This window comes from Capra hircus, chromosome 14, assembly GCF_001704415.2.
Source record: "Capra hircus breed San Clemente chromosome 14, ASM170441v1, whole genome shotgun sequence".
Lineage (NCBI taxonomy): Eukaryota > Metazoa > Chordata > Mammalia > Artiodactyla > Bovidae > Capra > Capra hircus.
The window spans coordinates 44,988,262-45,005,649 of record NC_030821.1 but is presented as its reverse complement, the minus strand read 5'-3'; the positions used below and the strand labels follow the sequence as shown (position 1 = coordinate 45,005,649).

Sequence of the window (17,388 nt, the reverse complement as noted above, 5' to 3'; positions counted from 1 at the left end):
TTTAATCAATTGCTTTTGATAATTTGTGCCATAGTTAAGAAATCTTTGCCAAATTCAAGATCTCAGATTTTCTCATTTTCTTAAAGAAATTTCAGTTTTCACTCTTAATTTAGGTGTATGATTCACTTGGGGTTAATGTTTGTATATGGTGTGAGGTAGGATTCTTCAAATGCACTAGTACCATGTGTTAAATAGATTAACCTTTCCCCCTAGAAGTGCTTTGGCATTTCTTTTGAAAATTACCTCTGGACTCTCTGTTGTGTTCCATTGATGTATATATTTATGCCAATGTTTTATAATCAATTCACGTCAGGGTCATCTGCTGTCTGTGTTACAGTTAAGCCTCCTGCTGTAACTTCCAACCCATGGCCAAGGTAACTTCTCTGAAGTGCAAATCTGATTGTCAGTCACTACTGCCCATAAGACAAAATCAAAACTCTATAACCTGGTCTTTCATGTTCCAGCTTTAGTTTTATCTCGTATTTTCCCTCATTCAAATTTCATGCTACACAGTTCCCTCTCACCCTTGGTTTTTCTATTTGCTGTATGCTTTATCTCAAATGCCCAGCAAATACTCTTCAGCTCCCCTGGAATTCTTTCCAGACTCCCTTAGTTAGCTTTATTCCTTTTTAAAAAAATTAATTTTTATTGGGAGTATAGTTGACTTACAGTGTCATGTTAGTTTCTGACATTTCACAGCAAAATGAATCAATTATACACATATATCTACTCTTTCAGATTCTTTCCTATGTAAGTCATCATAGAGTATTGAGTAGAGTTCCCTGTGTTACAGAGCAGGGTCTTGTTCAGTTGCTAAGTCGTGTCCGACTCTGCGATCCCATGGACTGCAGCACGCCAGGCTTCCCTATCCATCACCAACTCCTGGAGCTTGCTCAAACTCATGTCCATTAAGTTAGTGATGCCATCCAACCATCTCATCCTCTGTCACCCCCTTCTCCTGCCTTCAATCTTTCCTGGCATTAGGGTCTTTTCCAAAGAGTCAGTTCTTTGCATCAAGTGACCAAAGTATTGGAGATTCAGCAACAGTTCTTCCAATGAATATTCAGGGTTGACTTCCTTTAGGAGGGACTGGTTGAGCAAGTTCGTATTAGTTATCTATTTTATGATTGGGCCTGCTTAGATGCTCACTCTGCATCCTGTTACTACCCTATGACACCCCTGTCCTTTCCTCCCTGCCAGATCATAACCTCCTGGGGACCCAACACGGACTCAATATTTGAACGTGTATAAAGTTGCACAAGACAGGTCCTTGTTCTTCAGAAGCTAGCGACACGGAGTGGCGTGCAGAGCAGTAAACCGTATCAGATGCTGTCGTGTCACTCCCCATCCCACACTTTCAATGCTTTCTAGGTCTATTTTTTCTGCTTTTTTACCCTGGCGTCTTGTTTCCCAGGTAATCTTTGTGTACAGATCACTGAACTGAAATGAATCACTTGCAGGAGTAACTTGAGGCTTTCTCCAGAGAGAAACTTCCAATTGCTTTTGATCTCCTCAGGAGGACACAGCCAGTCTGGGACTTCATCTTAATATAGATCCAGTCTGACACTCCCCAAACCACTCCAGTGTACAAGTTAAAAATCAGGGCTGTTTTCCCAAGTGATCCTTTCTCTGAGAATGGAGTTCTACTGGGCTCTGGCTTTAAGTTAGTTTTGATGGGTGAGATGTTGGCAGAGTAGCTTAGACCCATTTGGAGATGTTCTGGACTTTGCTAGGCAAACATCCCTGTGATGTTGCCCAAACAGGGGCCCAGTTTCCTAATTTCCTCCCAACTGGCAAATGCCCTGAGAACAACGGCAACTTTGCCTGCTAGGCCCATCTGTTTAGTGGAAGCCATGAAAAACTCAATTTCAGTCTTACCCTGATTCATTAGTCCTACATCATTTGGCTTTTGGCTTCTGCTCCTGTCTCTGAACCAGCCACACCATCCTTTGGGTTGACTTCCAGACAAGTCCTGTCCTAGAGCTTCTGTACTTGAAACCTTTTTACTTGCCTAGAATCCATCCATAAAGTTTGTATTTTTAAGCCGTGACACAACTTGTTCCTCTGATTGTCAGATACTACCGTTTATCTGTGGGCCTAGGTGGCTCGGTGGTAAAGAATCAGCCTGCCAATGCAGGAGATGCAGGTTTGACCTCTGGGTCAGGAAGATTCTCTGGAGGAGACGGCACTCACTCCAGTATTCCTGCCTGGGAAATCCCGCGGACAGAGGAGCCTGGTGGGCTACAGTCCACAGGGCTGCAGAGTCAGAGAAGACTTAGCACACACACGCACGCACGCACGCATGCCATTTATCTGTACCCCTTCACACTCAGCACTTCTGTACTATCCATCTTCCTTACTATAGGCCCTTGGAAGATACATACTTTTTCTTATCTGCCATCCTTCTTGATATAGGTCTTCACTAAGTATTTGCTTAATGCCCATTCTTAACGACTGTTAGGCTTACTTTTATGATCTCAGAGTTCCGCAGATATATTGTTTAAAATAATCATATTCTTAATTTGTGAACACATTCAAGCAATTTACCTCAGAGATAAGGCATTTTATAAAAAAAAAAAGAATGACTCATGATATACTTTAAAACTAATTTTTTCAAACTCTCTGGGACAGGAAGGGTAGGGTATTCTAACATTTCACACAGATGGTAGTTTGCTTTAGATTTGTTCAAAAATTGCTACTGCCTATGTTTCCTTGAAAAAGCTGGGATAAAAATACAAGTACAATCAGGTTAATTCAACTAACATTTATTAAAAGCTTTTGTGATAGGTACTGTGTGTCACAGTCCTGGGTACACAAACACAAGTGAGACATCGTCCAAGTGGAAAGCATTCAGGATAGAAGGCTGGTAGGACAGCATTCTAAAAGGGAAGGACAAAGATGATAACCTTACAACTACATTTGTAGTGGACCTTGCAAGTAGAAAAGCAGATAATGAACATTCCAGCAACAGGGAAGAACATTAAAGAACACAGTAGTCTTTTTGTGCTGTTATCTACGGAACAAGGTGTGTAGGGGGCTGAAGAGCAGCCTGAGAACAGGGCCAGGAAATGAAAAGTCCTAACAGAGGGACTGGAGAAAAGGAGGAAATACCAGAGATGGCTTAAAAAGACAGGCTCAACAGGACTTGATGATGAAAAATGTCGGAGAGGACTGCTAAATAGTGTTAGATTCTTCATTTGTATAATTAGGTTGGATAGGAATGCAATTAACTATAACAGAAAAGAGAAACAGACATTTGGGAGGTTGAAAGTAGAGATAAGAGATTTTTAATGTTACGCTGGATACCTCTTCTGTAGGACAATCATCCACATTAGCGTCTTGAATGATTACATGTATTTACCTACTTTAAGTACTTGAAGGTCAAGTACATGTATGAAAGGTATTTTCTGCCTTACTTATTTCAGCTTTCCTTGTTTGACACTTTTATTCAGTTAATGTTTAATTTTGCCATGTGTTACCTTAGTGTGAAAAGTACTATGGAATATAGGGAGGATTTCAGTTAAGACCACTTACCCACGTAGCTTAAACTAGCGGAGAAAAGTCATCCCTTCTGTGAGAGGTAGAAATTATCTTAAGGATTATAACAAAGGGCCATCAAAGTACAAAGAAAGACAAATCTTGCATTTATCTAATCAGCTACTCATTGTTTAGGGCTGTAGAAACAGCTTGCAGAGATAAAAGAGCTTTATGCTGGCATGGCTGCCCCAGTGGAGGAGTATGCTGTTCCTGGGCAAGCAGATCTCCTGTGAAAAGAAAACTGAAGACTAGCAGCAGGGCACACTGAATTTCTTCCTGCCAGGAATATCTGAGATGTGGAGATAGTCCCTTCTGCTTATTTCTTTCTCTCTTCTCAGAGCTTCAGGAGCCCCTCAGTTATGTAAGTTAGTTGATCTGTATACTTAGTAAAGTATATGCAAGTTCATTACAGCATGTCCAGCCTGAAGTTCAGGAGCACCAGACTCATGATTAACTCGAAGGAAGTGCTCTGGTCTCAATTTCCATCTTTTTTGAAAATGCCCAGTCTTTAACCAGGACTTAATTAATTGAAGCATAAAGAATCACTAAAATATACTAGGCTACAATAACAAGCAAAGATGATCTTTAAATAAACAAAGTGTTTTAGTGACTATCTTCATTCTGTTGTATTCATTTTGGAAATGGACACATTACTATCTCCATAATCTTTTAAAGATCACAGTCTTTTGCAAAGGGGAACTACTATGTAAATTTTCACATTATTATAAACTACAAAAAGTTTTAATATCTATCCAATTTAGCATTGAAGTCTACAAAAAAAGAAATCAATGACAACTGCTTTATTATTAAAAGTTACTGAGTTCCATAAAGCACACAATGTAGTTTATATTCAACTAACAAAAGTTTCATACATGTATTTAAAAATATATAATATATAGATTTATCTGTCAACATTTATATTCTATTTAAAAAGCAGTAGCTTTACATATTTTACAATTTGATTTTATAAAATACATACATCCACCCTATGCAAATCTTCCAGCATGAGCTTTCATTCCTATTAATAAAATGCACAATTTGTATTTCTGAATATTACGAGAAGAATGGTACCAACTAAAAATAAAAAATTCATTATAAGTTGAACATGCATCTAACTCTTGGCTACTAGATAACTGACCTAATAGTCTATTCAAATAACTGTGTTACCTTGAGCTTGACAATCAATTTGCATTATGTAAACAATCTGTGGTTAACTATGAAGAGACCTGCATTTCTAGGTATCTGAAACAATCTACCAAATTCTTTATTTGCCCTGTTCCAGGTTTTTAATTACAGAGGCAGGATTCTTCGATATATGATGTGCCATGAAATCTGACAAGTCACACCTGACAAGCCAAAGCCCTGTGAGTTTTGAAACCACAATTTTGCCTTTGAGAAAACAGCTCTGAGAATTATTGTAGGAGCAGTTTTCTCAAAACCCCTTATGATGTGTATACCAACAGAACAAGAACTGCTTCTCCTTTCCCCAATCAACTGCACTGAAATTGCAAAACTCGAGTTCTGGTACGTGAGGATGTACTGACGTCTATTCAGACATTCCTGCCCCATAGTCAAAATTGCTTCAGATATCACACTTTTATTAACAAAAATTTTTTTATAAAAAAGACATTCATGTAATAATTTTTTAGATTCATCCCCAAATAAAAGTTGCAATACTAACATTAGAGAATGAAATTAAAAAAAAAAAATCTAAATTATCAGGAGCATAGTCAGAACTAGAACTTCAACTTGAAGGACAGAGATCTAAGTTTGAAGTACAAATTTAGATTCCATGGACCTCTAGTGATAAGGGTGTATATAAGTCTGTCTTTAATTTCTGCTGAGAAGATAAAAATCTCCCACAAATTATTTTTAAAAAATAGTTCCACCCAAATCTCAAAAATGATTAACATTTAATCATTAATTGTTAAAAACTTAAAAGGAAAAACATGCTCATCAAAATAAGTAATTTAATTCATTAGGGCAATAATTAGTCTTTGAGGGACTTCCCTGCTGTTTCAGTGCTTAAGACTTTACCTTCCAACGTAGGGGGTGTGAGTTCGATCCCTGGTTGGGGAACTAAGATCTCACATGTCTCAGGGCCAAAAAAATAAAAAAACAGAAAACAGAAGCAGTATTGTGACCAATTCAAAACAGACTTTAAAAATGGTTCATATCGAAAACAAAATCTTAAAAAAAAAAGGCTTTGAGACAGTCATATCCAGAAAGTAAACAAAATTCCCTCAGTATTTAAGAACTAAATTAGAGCTAACTGGTACCGTATTTATCAACAATTGTTCAACAAGTTTAGCCATCTACTGATGGACTAAAATTATTAGAAATTTTTGCAGGATAGAGTATTCTTATTAAAACTTTTTTTGGATAGAATTTCAATAACCCTCCTCTGGATTGCCTATCCTCAAGAATGGGAAAGGGGGAGTAAAGGGGAAGGGAGGAAAGAAAGGAGGGAAGAGGGGAGAAAAGCTGAGTGGTCAGAGGGGCACTGAAGACTGATCCACTGATACCTGTGAGATGAGAAGGTAGAAAAATAAAGGAGGAATAAAAACAAAGACTGCAAAGAGGACTAGGGCCAGGAGGTGCGCATTAAAGACACCTTCACAGACCTTAACTATGCAAAGGTATCAGCATAAAAGAATAGTGCAGTAGCTGGCTTTTGGTAGCAATGAATCCTCAAAGGGACATTCAGTCAAGCCTCAGCTCTTTCGGAAAATAAACGTGCACACACAAGTTACAAACCTTATGCATTCAGCTAAAATATGTACAAAAAACTAAATAAAAGTGAGATGGAGAAATATAAGCAGCAGTAACCATAAAGGCTGAGAACTAGTGACACCGAATTCTTTATTTAAAAAAAATTCTTTTTTTAAACACACAGTATCCTCTTCTCTTCTATTTTTAGGAAGAAGCTTTAACAAGTGTTAAAGGTCTCAATTCTCAAAAACAATAGGCTTTTAAAAAAATAAGACTTGATTATCAGAAACAAGTAATATGTGGTTACATACCATTTTCATATCATTAATCACTTCAATTTATCTTTGATGCAACCTGGGAACAATTAAGCAGTCACTAGATACCTGTTTTAGAATCTGAAGAAATTATTATCCACCACAGGAATCTAATGATATATGTTTTTGCATACAGTTAAAATTTCAAAAGGGAAAAAAGTGGCTAACTATTCTCATTACTTTGTACCAAATATTTATATACCTAGTCAAAACAATAAAGATCAAGATCTTTCTCCAGATGAACTGTATATAAAAGCAATTTTTAGCATTTTCTTCCAGGGATTAAAAAAAAAAAGTCTTATTTCCCTGCTGGCTAAAAAGGAGGAATTTGTACAAGTAAGTTCTTTAGAGATGAATATTAAACTCCTTAAGAGAACTGCCATAAAATTTGTTTTTAAAAATTTATCTTAAAAAACTGAAAACCATTTCTCTCTTTAAAATCTATGGCATTAATTACCTACTTGACATTTTTTTTTTTTGAAAGGGCACCAAGTTTGTGATCTAAGCATGCAAAATAAGGAACTGAATGTATTACTGCCCTAACAGAATTTGGCAAACCAGAAGAATGGCCTTAAAATAAATAAATAAATAAATAAAAAGGAAGAGAGTTCATGCTGTCTAAATCTGAAGGTCTAATTCTGCAGACAGTGCCTCACGGAGGGAATGCGGGCAAGAGGGAAGTAGCATGTTCCTATGTACACACTTGCTTGGTATTCTGGTTGTTATTCAACAACATATTACAGAGAAATATTCTTTTCATTATTACAAAGTTGGTAATTGACTTAGGTAAACATCTTTACGTCTTTTAATAAGGTAACATATTTAAAATTAACTAAATCTAAGTGCACATGAGTTTTCAGTGATTCCTAAAGTTCAAGGAAGTAACACGGGTGTTATCAGACTGCAAATTCTGAATGGTTGGTACATCTATGTTTTAGAATATTTCGTCCTGTCTTCTTTCCCTTAAACCATAAAATGTACCAGAGTTATTTGGTTCTCCTCTACTTTCCTTTTTGTCATCTTAATTTATTTTATGGTATCTCTATGTAGAGAGAGAGGTATGTTAAAATATTATTATATTAAAAAATTCAATTGAGACTATATATGACCTATTAATCTATATGATAGCAATGTTATCCTTTGACCTGGTATATTAATTCCTTTGGTGAATAAATGTCACAGGTCATTTCCTTATAAAAGGATCTTAGTAAGAGGACCAGCAGTATGGAGAGAGATTTCCCCCACCCCCACCCGGGAAAATGACCAAGTGAATCAGTAGTTTAGAGCAGTTATGTAAAATATGAAAAATACATCATTTACAGCTGCAATTTTCATATTAAAAAGCAGTTAAAAACTAAGAGCAATTCAAAGCATTCCAAAAAACATTTTTTTGTCTTAGCTAAACTGGCCAACTAATATGACTGATAACAGACTGCTGAGAGAACTTACGTACATCTAGGCAAGACAGAACGAAAATGTTTTTAATTTTGAACAGTGGTAGTTGCTATTAATAACTAGCAGTATAAACAGTGTCCACAATTTGGTGGCTGGCCATAGTTTAAAAATTTTTCAAGTTAATTTCTACAGCAGACGTATTTTTGAAGTCTACCCACCCCTGAGTTCAACAATTATACTTTTAGAGTGTAAAATTATATGCCCTTAATTAACAACATGTACAAAGCTACAAAATGTCATCTATACAGAGATTAAAAACAATTTTTAAAATATTCTCTGCCAATTATTGATTGGATGGTTTTGCTGGGGTACATATTTCAAACCTTTCAGCCAACTGGCTTTCATTTTTAAGCCCAAATTGATTCATATATTCACTGTAGGATATGTCATCGAGTGCAACAACAGGCATTAGTAAAAATAACATTGTAGTAGAAACAGATTTTGCATATGCGAAAAGGTAATTTATAAAATACATTAATTGCTTTTTAAAAAGAGAACCTAGTTGCAGTATCAACTTACACGGTACTGAGAGTTGGACCTTTCAATTTTTTTTCTATAGAAAAATGTTGTCTACCTGTAAGTGAAGTCTTAAATAACAACAAAACAGAACAAAACAAACAAATCCCTCTAAGAAAAAAAACCTGTATGGTTGTGTGAGACAAATAAGCAAACATACTGTTCTATAATGTACTTTTGCCTAAATTTTAAAATAAAAATGTCCACACTCTTTTGTTAAAACATTAAGCCTCTGTCAAAAATGTATTTCTTATTTTAGGGTACAGAATAGAAGGACAAGATGATACTTACAAGTAAAGAAAATTTACAAGAAAAAACTTGACAAAAGTTTTTCAATTAAAAATATCATAACATTCAAACTTGACTTCAAACATAACAAAAGAAACAAAATTGCAAACAAAAATGTTTATGGATTTTCCAAACATAAATAAATGAAATAGTGTTTAGGCAGTAGGGCTCATGCTGATGGCTAGCAGGAAGTAACAGAGTGTCATCTATTTGGAAAAAATTGATAATGTACAAACAACAAGCCCAAATTATGGACTGTAGCAGCTTAATCATCACTGCCATTTTTCTTACTTCCAAAATAAAGCCTTGATTAAACCATTTATACCCTATATTACTCATACCTTTACTTCAGAGACTGAGGAACTATGTACAACAAATGAATTTATTTTCACCATAGGGATAACTTATTGTACCTCTCTGCCAATGTTACTTGAAAACTGTCCATGTCAAAACAATCTGACAGCAGATATAAACAATTCAATAAATACGCAATGATCTTTCATTACAGTCCTTTAAAGACGCATGTTAATTCATGCTGTTAACCTTAGGTTCACAGTGCATAGAATCCAAATATGAGCAGTTGGGGTGACTTTCAGAGTAATGTTGGATCCCTCACTTTATTTATAATCCCACTCTAACCATTAAGTTCATGTCATAGGCCCTATCACGCATTAATCATTGAGTGGCAGAAGTTAATGAAATTTTTTCCTGTTACAACGTCCATTGCCGGCAATGAACGTCGCAAAACCGCCAAGGAAGTCATTGTTATTGCACAATACATGAGGACCTGGAACTTTTCAAAAGCTTAAAAAAATAAAAATAAAAAATGGAATTATATTTGACATTTCCTGACACCTGCATTAATACTGTATGACTAATCAAAGCATGTCAGTTGCCTGGACTCAACCAGCGATCAACATGCGCCCCGAATGCACACAAGTAAAAATGCAGTCAAAGGAAGCAGTCTTCATTGCCTATAGGTCACTTCCAGTCAAAGGTTAAAGTTCAAAGACTGAATGATCAAAGTGCTCATTTTCTCAGTAGGACTATCTTCTGCTAGGAGGATGAGAACAGTGGCATCAACAAGTATCATCTTTAAGAAAAGGAGAAAAAAGATAATTAAAACAGTCAAGCATGCATAAGTAAAAGTTACAAGTCAGTCTAATACAGCAAAAAATTTCAAGTAGCAAGAAGAACATGGTTTATGTTTCTGACTCATCTCCCTGGATCCCCTGCAAGTTAGTCCATTTTGTGTTCAAGTATATATTTACAAACAAATCAAACTCTAGGTTTTCAGAGAAGTAGTAGTTTGCACAAACTTTAAAATGATATTATCAGTATGTTAAATTCTATTCCAAATAATAAATTGATATGTGTTAGCACATATTAATGATTACCAGTCATCAGAGAATTCTTTTACAGGTAACAATTTAAAACTATAATGAGACAGCAAGTAAACTCACAACCAACACTGTCACACTACTTAACAAAGACTAATACAAGTCGTGTCTCTCAAGGAAGTAACTTCACAAATGAGGAATAATCTCTAAATCAATCAACAGTAAATGTTATTAACTTCTCTTCAGAAAATAAATTTTCAGGAAGTGTATGTATATATATATATATATATATGTATGTGTGTGTATGTGTGTATATATATATATATATGCACAAAGGAGGTCATTTTTAAAAATCCCAAAGATTTAGTGACACCCGATAGTTTCAACACATTTATGTAACATAAATTCTGGGGGGTTCATCACTTATTTCACAACACTTATCTCACAAAATATATTTGAAGGATTGTGAGGATTAGTTCTTATTTATGAAGAACCTTTAGAAAGATTTAAGACCAGTGGCAACTAACTCAAAGTTGTGAAAGCTCTCGAGAAAATTCTGAAAAACTGACCAAAATGTTTTACACAAACTATCCCATATTAGGATTGATATATTGCTAATAAAATTCTCACTCATAAAGACTCAATGGGAATTAAAAAGCAGTAAATCTGACTTCTACGCTGGGCAAATTAGTGAAACATTTCACAATCCTATACCAAGGGTAATATAAATGGTGAAACAGACTAAATTTTTAAAATAAGCTGCATCTAAGTCATTAGAATCCTTTAAATAAATAACATCTTTAAGAAGAGATCAAGTAGATAGTTTACAGCCTCTGTCACATTAAAGTGCGTGTCTTATGGGGCTTCCTTGGTGGTCCAGTGTTTCAGATTCTGTGTTCCCAATGCAGGGGGTGTAGGTTTGATCCCTGGTCAGTGAACTAAAATCTGGCATGCCACACAGAATAGCCTATATATAGATATATATCTGTTCCTTAAATGACTGTGGATCTTGGAATAAAGAAAATATGTTTGTCATGGACCAGAACAAGCTTCAGAATATGAGGAGGTTTCTCAAAACCTCACTTCTCCAGTAGAGTATTTTATAACACTAGGGTTCTTGAAATTAGTACTAAAACTAATCACATTTAAATCACTAAGCTAAGAGATGCCACTAAAATAAATCTACCTAGGATGTCAAGCTGGACCCATAGACTGAAACATTATATATAATAGATAATATGATCTATTATATATAATATATTTATATTGGTAATAAGGAATCTATGAGTAAAAGTTCAATATGGAGACAGGTAATGACCCAAACCCGTGTCCACCTTTTCCCTAAATAAGAGAAATCACTAAGAAGGAAAAAATTCATTTGTTAACAGAGGGAATAGTTTCCTAGTTTTGGGTTCCAAAAAAAAAAAAAAAGTCGTTAGAGTTAACCTATCTTGGGTCAAGACAAGTATAGGTCTATGAAAGGTGGTGGAAGAACACAATTATGTTTAACCTCTTGGCTACAATATTTGTGGCAAAATTATGGCCTAAAAAAAAAATCTTATCATAAACCACTTAAATCTTTTCTGGAACTAGAGAAGACCCTACTAAAATTATACCCTCAAACATAATATACAAATTAGCAGTTCCAAAGAGGTGACACCTACCATGGCTAACTTCACTGGGCCTCTGGAAATTATGAATGAGAGAATTACATTAGAAGATCACTTAATTTTCCCCAAAGTATAAAAACTACCACATTTTACTGGAAATCACCTTCCTGAATATTCCCAGGGACAGAAGACTAGAAGTAAAGGAACAGAGTAAGAGGTCAGTAGATATGAAGTGGGATTCCACCTCCAAGAAAAACAAAAATAAATCTTTACAGTTAAGTTTGTGTCTCAACAGTTTAGGGAATGAAAAGTTTTCCTCTGATGAACTGATTCAAGAAAGATTGCACAGTAGATCACAGAACTGCTATCCCATAGAAAATAAAGGGCAAAGAATTAAACTGAGTGAAAGTTTGGACTCAGGAATTTACAAAGTGGTTGTATAACACTAAAAGGTACTACAAACAAAAAGGTTCACAACTAACAGAGGTAAACCTTCAGATATACATTAAGCAAGGAGAAAAGGAATTGTTATACTAGTCAGATAATTTTGTGTTCCTATCCCCTTATAATCCTTATTGTCCTATAGGAAATGTTCCAGTTGAATGGAACCAGAATGTACTTTATAGTTTTATACAAAAAGACATTCCTTTACTCCTCCCCAAATTACCATCTCATCAGTCTACTGGACATAATATCTAATCATTAGGTCAATTTTAGTTCTTGTAAGTCTAGTTTTCTGGAGCCAATACTCAATAGTCATCTAAACTATACTGTTCAGTTATCTATCACCTTAAGGAAAATGTTTTAGGAACCATAGATCTACACTCCCATCTGTGAAAAGCAATCATTTATGAAACTAAGTCATTTATATTTAATATTGATCCCAGGAAATGGACAGGTATTATCAATGGATTCTACTTGGCTATCTCACTGAAATATTTTTATTATGTCATAAACAGAGGTGTTTATCTTTTTCAAGAACAATTACATTTATGATACAGAACTCAGGTTCAATCATTAATCTGTGCACTGGACTGGGTACAGATCTATTTTCTAAGGAAAATTCTAGATCTGAATTGTAGATTAATTCTTTAGTCCTTTTGTATGCTGAGAAGAGTTGTCTTATTACCTATTTTGGTTAGGTCCCTTTATTTTTTTAACCCTATTCTCAGCTCAACTGATTTTTCAAAGCATATGGACCCCTACCTTAACTGGCAACACAGAATATTTGCATTCCAATGCAGGTATGACCTTCATTTCTTAGTGAATAGAAAGTAAAAGAGTTCTGGGCAACTCGTTGATAGTCAACTTCAAGTAATTAACAAAACAATATATATTCACACACCAATGACTTTTTACACTTTAATAACTTATTGCATGCTGGAGAAAAATCTCAGAAGAAGTGTAATGTAAGGTGTGATGTGTACAAAGACAGTAACTGGGCTAGGATGACTGGCCTAATTTTCAGGGTGTCCTAATAATGTGGAAGATCACAAATTGGGCTTCTTTTCAACACTGGTATTGGGCAGCTCAACTGTGGTATGTCAGCTGAGTCCTCCTCTAAACAAAAGATCAACTCAATTTTAGATTTGTTGTTTTTCATTAATAATGACTCCACTGTACATCCTGGAAGCCCCTTCTAAGGCACACAGATGTCACTAATCTGAACCCAAATCTCTCTTACCTCTTTGATTACACCTGACAAACATCCTGGCCCATGCTGACCCAAGTATGTTGGTCAGCACCACACAGAATGGCTGTGGAGTTTGACACCTGAGGCTTACAGTTCTGCGTGGTTTCTAGAAACCGAATTATAAGTGTTTCAGTGAGTTCTTCCAACACCAAGCAAGCCTTTGTTTGGTCTCTGATCTTTTGTTTACTGTTGCAGGTAAATAATATCTTGACATTGCTCTGACCTTGCAATCCTTTCAAAGGTGATGATAAGAAAATAACTAGAGCCCATATTTCTTGGTAACTCACATTCTAAGGGGAACACAACCATTACAGATCTTTTGGAACTAAAGCGTCTAAGCAGAAAAATGTAAGCTGAAATTTCCAAAGTTTCAAAACAAAGCTGATGTGGTTCTGCTTAATGAATGAGTATGATTACCTTTTTTGATAAGATTTTTCCAAATTCAACTATAATACAAAGGTGAACTATTTTTCATATTGTTTTTAACTGTTATCATGGAATGTAGAAGAGAGAAGACAATAGAAACTAAACAGCTGAAATGCTTTAACTATGGAAAGATAAAGGAAGAGTTCAAGGAAGAGTCCCTGTACTCAACCACTTGAATGACAGGGTGGGGGCTCTATCACCTCAAAGTGTAATGAACACTACCCTTCACTGATTTTGTATGACAGTCATTCATGGAGGAAAACCATTCATTTAATGGAAAATGCAGGACAGGAATGATCCAGGCATACAAGGTTCAAGCCAAGAGCAGAAAACTATCAAAGTAAGAATGGGGGTGGGTGGGTAGAGGAGAGTGGGTGGGAGTGTTTTCCAGTGTCCAACTCTTTGTGACCCCATGGACTGGCAGGCAAGAATACTGGAGTGGGATGCCATTTCCTCCTCCAGGGAATCTTCCCAACCCGAGTACTGAATCCACGTCTCATGCGTTTCCTGCAATGGCAGATGGACTTTTTACCACTGGGAAGCCCAAAGAATAAACTGAGGATGTTTTAAACCAGATTATCTATAAATGAAATAAAGTATCTGTATCTGCAACAGGAAACAAGACCAAGAAAGTCAAGGTTTAGTTGAATTAGAATCAGGTGCCTTTTTAAAATGGCTAATTCATATGGGGTCAGGGATACTTTCAATCAGTTTATTAGGAAGGTGAATTCCTACACAAACTCTGTACTATTTTACATTAAGTAAGAGGTTAATTTAGTTTAAAAAGCCTTTAAAAGAAAAAAATTCTTTGCTAACTTGGAGATGATCCATCTTTAAACAATTAAGACTTTTCTACTTCAGTTATAAAAATACAGATTTCTCAAGTAACACATAAAAACTACTAACTATGAAAAACAACATCTATGAAGTATATTTTAAAGAATTATTATATTTCCTGACTTATTATGCAAGTTTTCTTATTCAAAAGCAGGCAGTAAGAAATTCTAGAAGTATTCTTAAGTAAAGGCCTTCTTCTAAGTCCTTTCAACATAACAAGACAGCATTAGAGACCTTCAAAGATGATTATCTTTTTGAAATTTCCCTGTGGAATAGAAAAGAAAATGGAAATATATTGTCTAACAATGGGGTGGCACAGAGTGGCAAAGAGGACTATACTTTCAAAATATATGTATTTTCTAAATTCCATCACTCTAAAACAATTTCTTCTCAAGCTTAACAACAAAAACAAAAACTTAAAAGTGGTTTTAAAACACTGTGGGGGGGAAAAAAGGAAAAAAAAAACACTGTGGAAAAGATAATAGGGGAATTTTTCTATTATTAGTGAGGTTGGGTTGGAAATAGAATGACAACTATCTTGCCAACTTTGACATTTTAAAAAATGTTTGATGTAGTTGGGTTTCTCAACATTCTTAACTGACTTCTCTTAGTCTCTGATAATTTAAAGAACTAATGAAAGGTAAAGGGGACTGTGACACTCAAGGAATGTTTTTTTGGTTTTTTTTGGAAAAGGTTTTTTGTAAAGGCACAGAGGAAAGAGACAACTCAGTGCTTAGTCCTAAAAGGCAAGAGGATGTGAAAGAAAGAGAAGCTGTTGCTTTCTTGAAAGATTAACTTGCTACCTCAGATATGCAAATGACACCACCCTTATGGCAGAAAGCGAAGAGGAGCCTCTTGATGAAAGTCAAAGAGGAGAGTGAAAAAGTTGGCTTAAAACAACATTCAGAAAACTAAGATCATGGCATCTGGTCCCATCACTTCATGGCAAACAGAGGGGAAACAATGGAAACAGTGACAGACTTCATTTTTGGGGGCTCCAAAATCACTGCAGATAGTGAAGGCAGTCATGAAATTAAAAGACGCTTGCTCCTTGGAGAAAAAGTTATGACCAATCTAGACAGCATATTAAAAAGCAGAGACATTATTTTACCAGCAAAGGTCTGTCTACTCAAGGCTATGGTTTTTCCAGTAGTCATGTATGGATGTGAGAGTTGCTGAGGGCCAAAGAATTGATGGTTTTGAGCTGTGGTGTTGGAGAAGACTCTTGAGAGTCCCTTGGAGTGCAAGGAGATCCAATCAGTCCATCCTAAAGGAAATCAGTCCTGAATATTCATTGGAAGGACTGATGCTGAAACTCCAATAATTTGGCCATGTGATGTGAAGAACTGACTCATTTGAAAAGACCCTGATGCTGGGAAAGATTGAAGGCAGGAGAAGGGGACAAGAGAGGATGAGATGGTTGGATGGCATCACTGACTCAATGGACACGAGTCTGAGTAAACTCTGGGAGTTGGTGATAGACAGGGAGGCCTGGCATGCTGCAGTCTATGGGGTCACAAAGAGTCGGACATGACTGAGCTGAACTGAACTTGCTATACCACCAGGCTTCCCTGGTGGCTCAGATGGTAAAGAATCTGCCTGCAATGCAGGAAAGCCAGGTTTGATCCCTGGGTCAGAAAGATCCCCTGGAGAAGGAAATGGCAACCCACTCCAGTGTTCTTGCCTGGAGAACTCCATGTACAGAGGAGCCTGATAGACTACAGTCTATGGAGTTGCAAGAGTCAGACTCAACTGAGTGACTATCATTGCTATACCACCAGCAAGTAAGAAAAGTTTTATTACGCTCTTTATCCTCCTCCTTCAACACCACACTCATTTTATAAAACTGCCAATAAGTTTCAAAATATTAAAATTTAATTATTTTACCATGTTGAACTTTTTTTCCCATGCTTGTAATTAATTTATTCTTTAGTAGCAATTATAAATGCTCTTTATTTTTACAGAGCTATGTTTTCCACAATTTTATTTTTTAACTTTACATTGACTGTAATTTGAGGTTTTCCCCCAAGCTTTTACATAAGATTTACATTTTCATATATCTAAATGTTTAATCTGTGACTCCTTGTAAGTTCAGAAGTTCTTCCTTCCTCCAGAATTGATACCCAACTTAAAACAAAAACTGTCTATTGTATGTAGTTTTTAAAGTGCTTATTAATTCAATCCAAGGAAATATTTTCTATATGAAAAGTTAAAATCTTCTTTTCCCAAAATACCAATTTTCTAACAGGATTACTTACTAAATTTTCCCCTTCTCATTGGTTTGTGATACACTTATTTTTCACATATTCAAAACTTATATACAAAAAGGCCTAGAAAAGAATAATTCTATTTTGATGTCTGTTCTTACACTATTATCTTTTGGTGTTTGGTAGACTTATCCTCCTTCAATATCTTAATTAAAACAAAAACAAAAACAAACAAAAACAAACCTGCTTTCTCATCTTTTTTCCAAACCTTAAAAGCACCCATTCTATTGTTCTACTGAATTTCTATTGAACTACACATTAAACCAATAATTTGTAAAGAATATAAATTTTTATAAAATTTCCAAATAATAATTTTATGGTTTCTTCTTTTCTGTTTTTAATTTCAAACACCTCTTTGAGGAAGCAGTTTAGAAAACGTGCTAGCAGCCTACA

At 35.5% G+C, this 17,388-nt stretch overlaps 1 protein-coding gene across 1 annotated transcript in view; it reads right to left on the bottom strand.

Annotated features, from left to right (window-relative positions):
* The window catches only part of UBE2W (ubiquitin conjugating enzyme E2 W (putative)), a 67,084-nt gene continuing 56,078 nt past the window's right edge, over positions 6,383-17,388 (bottom strand). Inside the window, exon 6 of the mRNA XM_005689071.3 lies at positions 6,383-9,915. Within this exon, the coding sequence (XP_005689128.2) occupies positions 9,902-9,915 (14 nt within the window). The 3' untranslated portion in view covers positions 6,383-9,901. The remainder of the gene's footprint in view (positions 9,916-17,388) is intronic.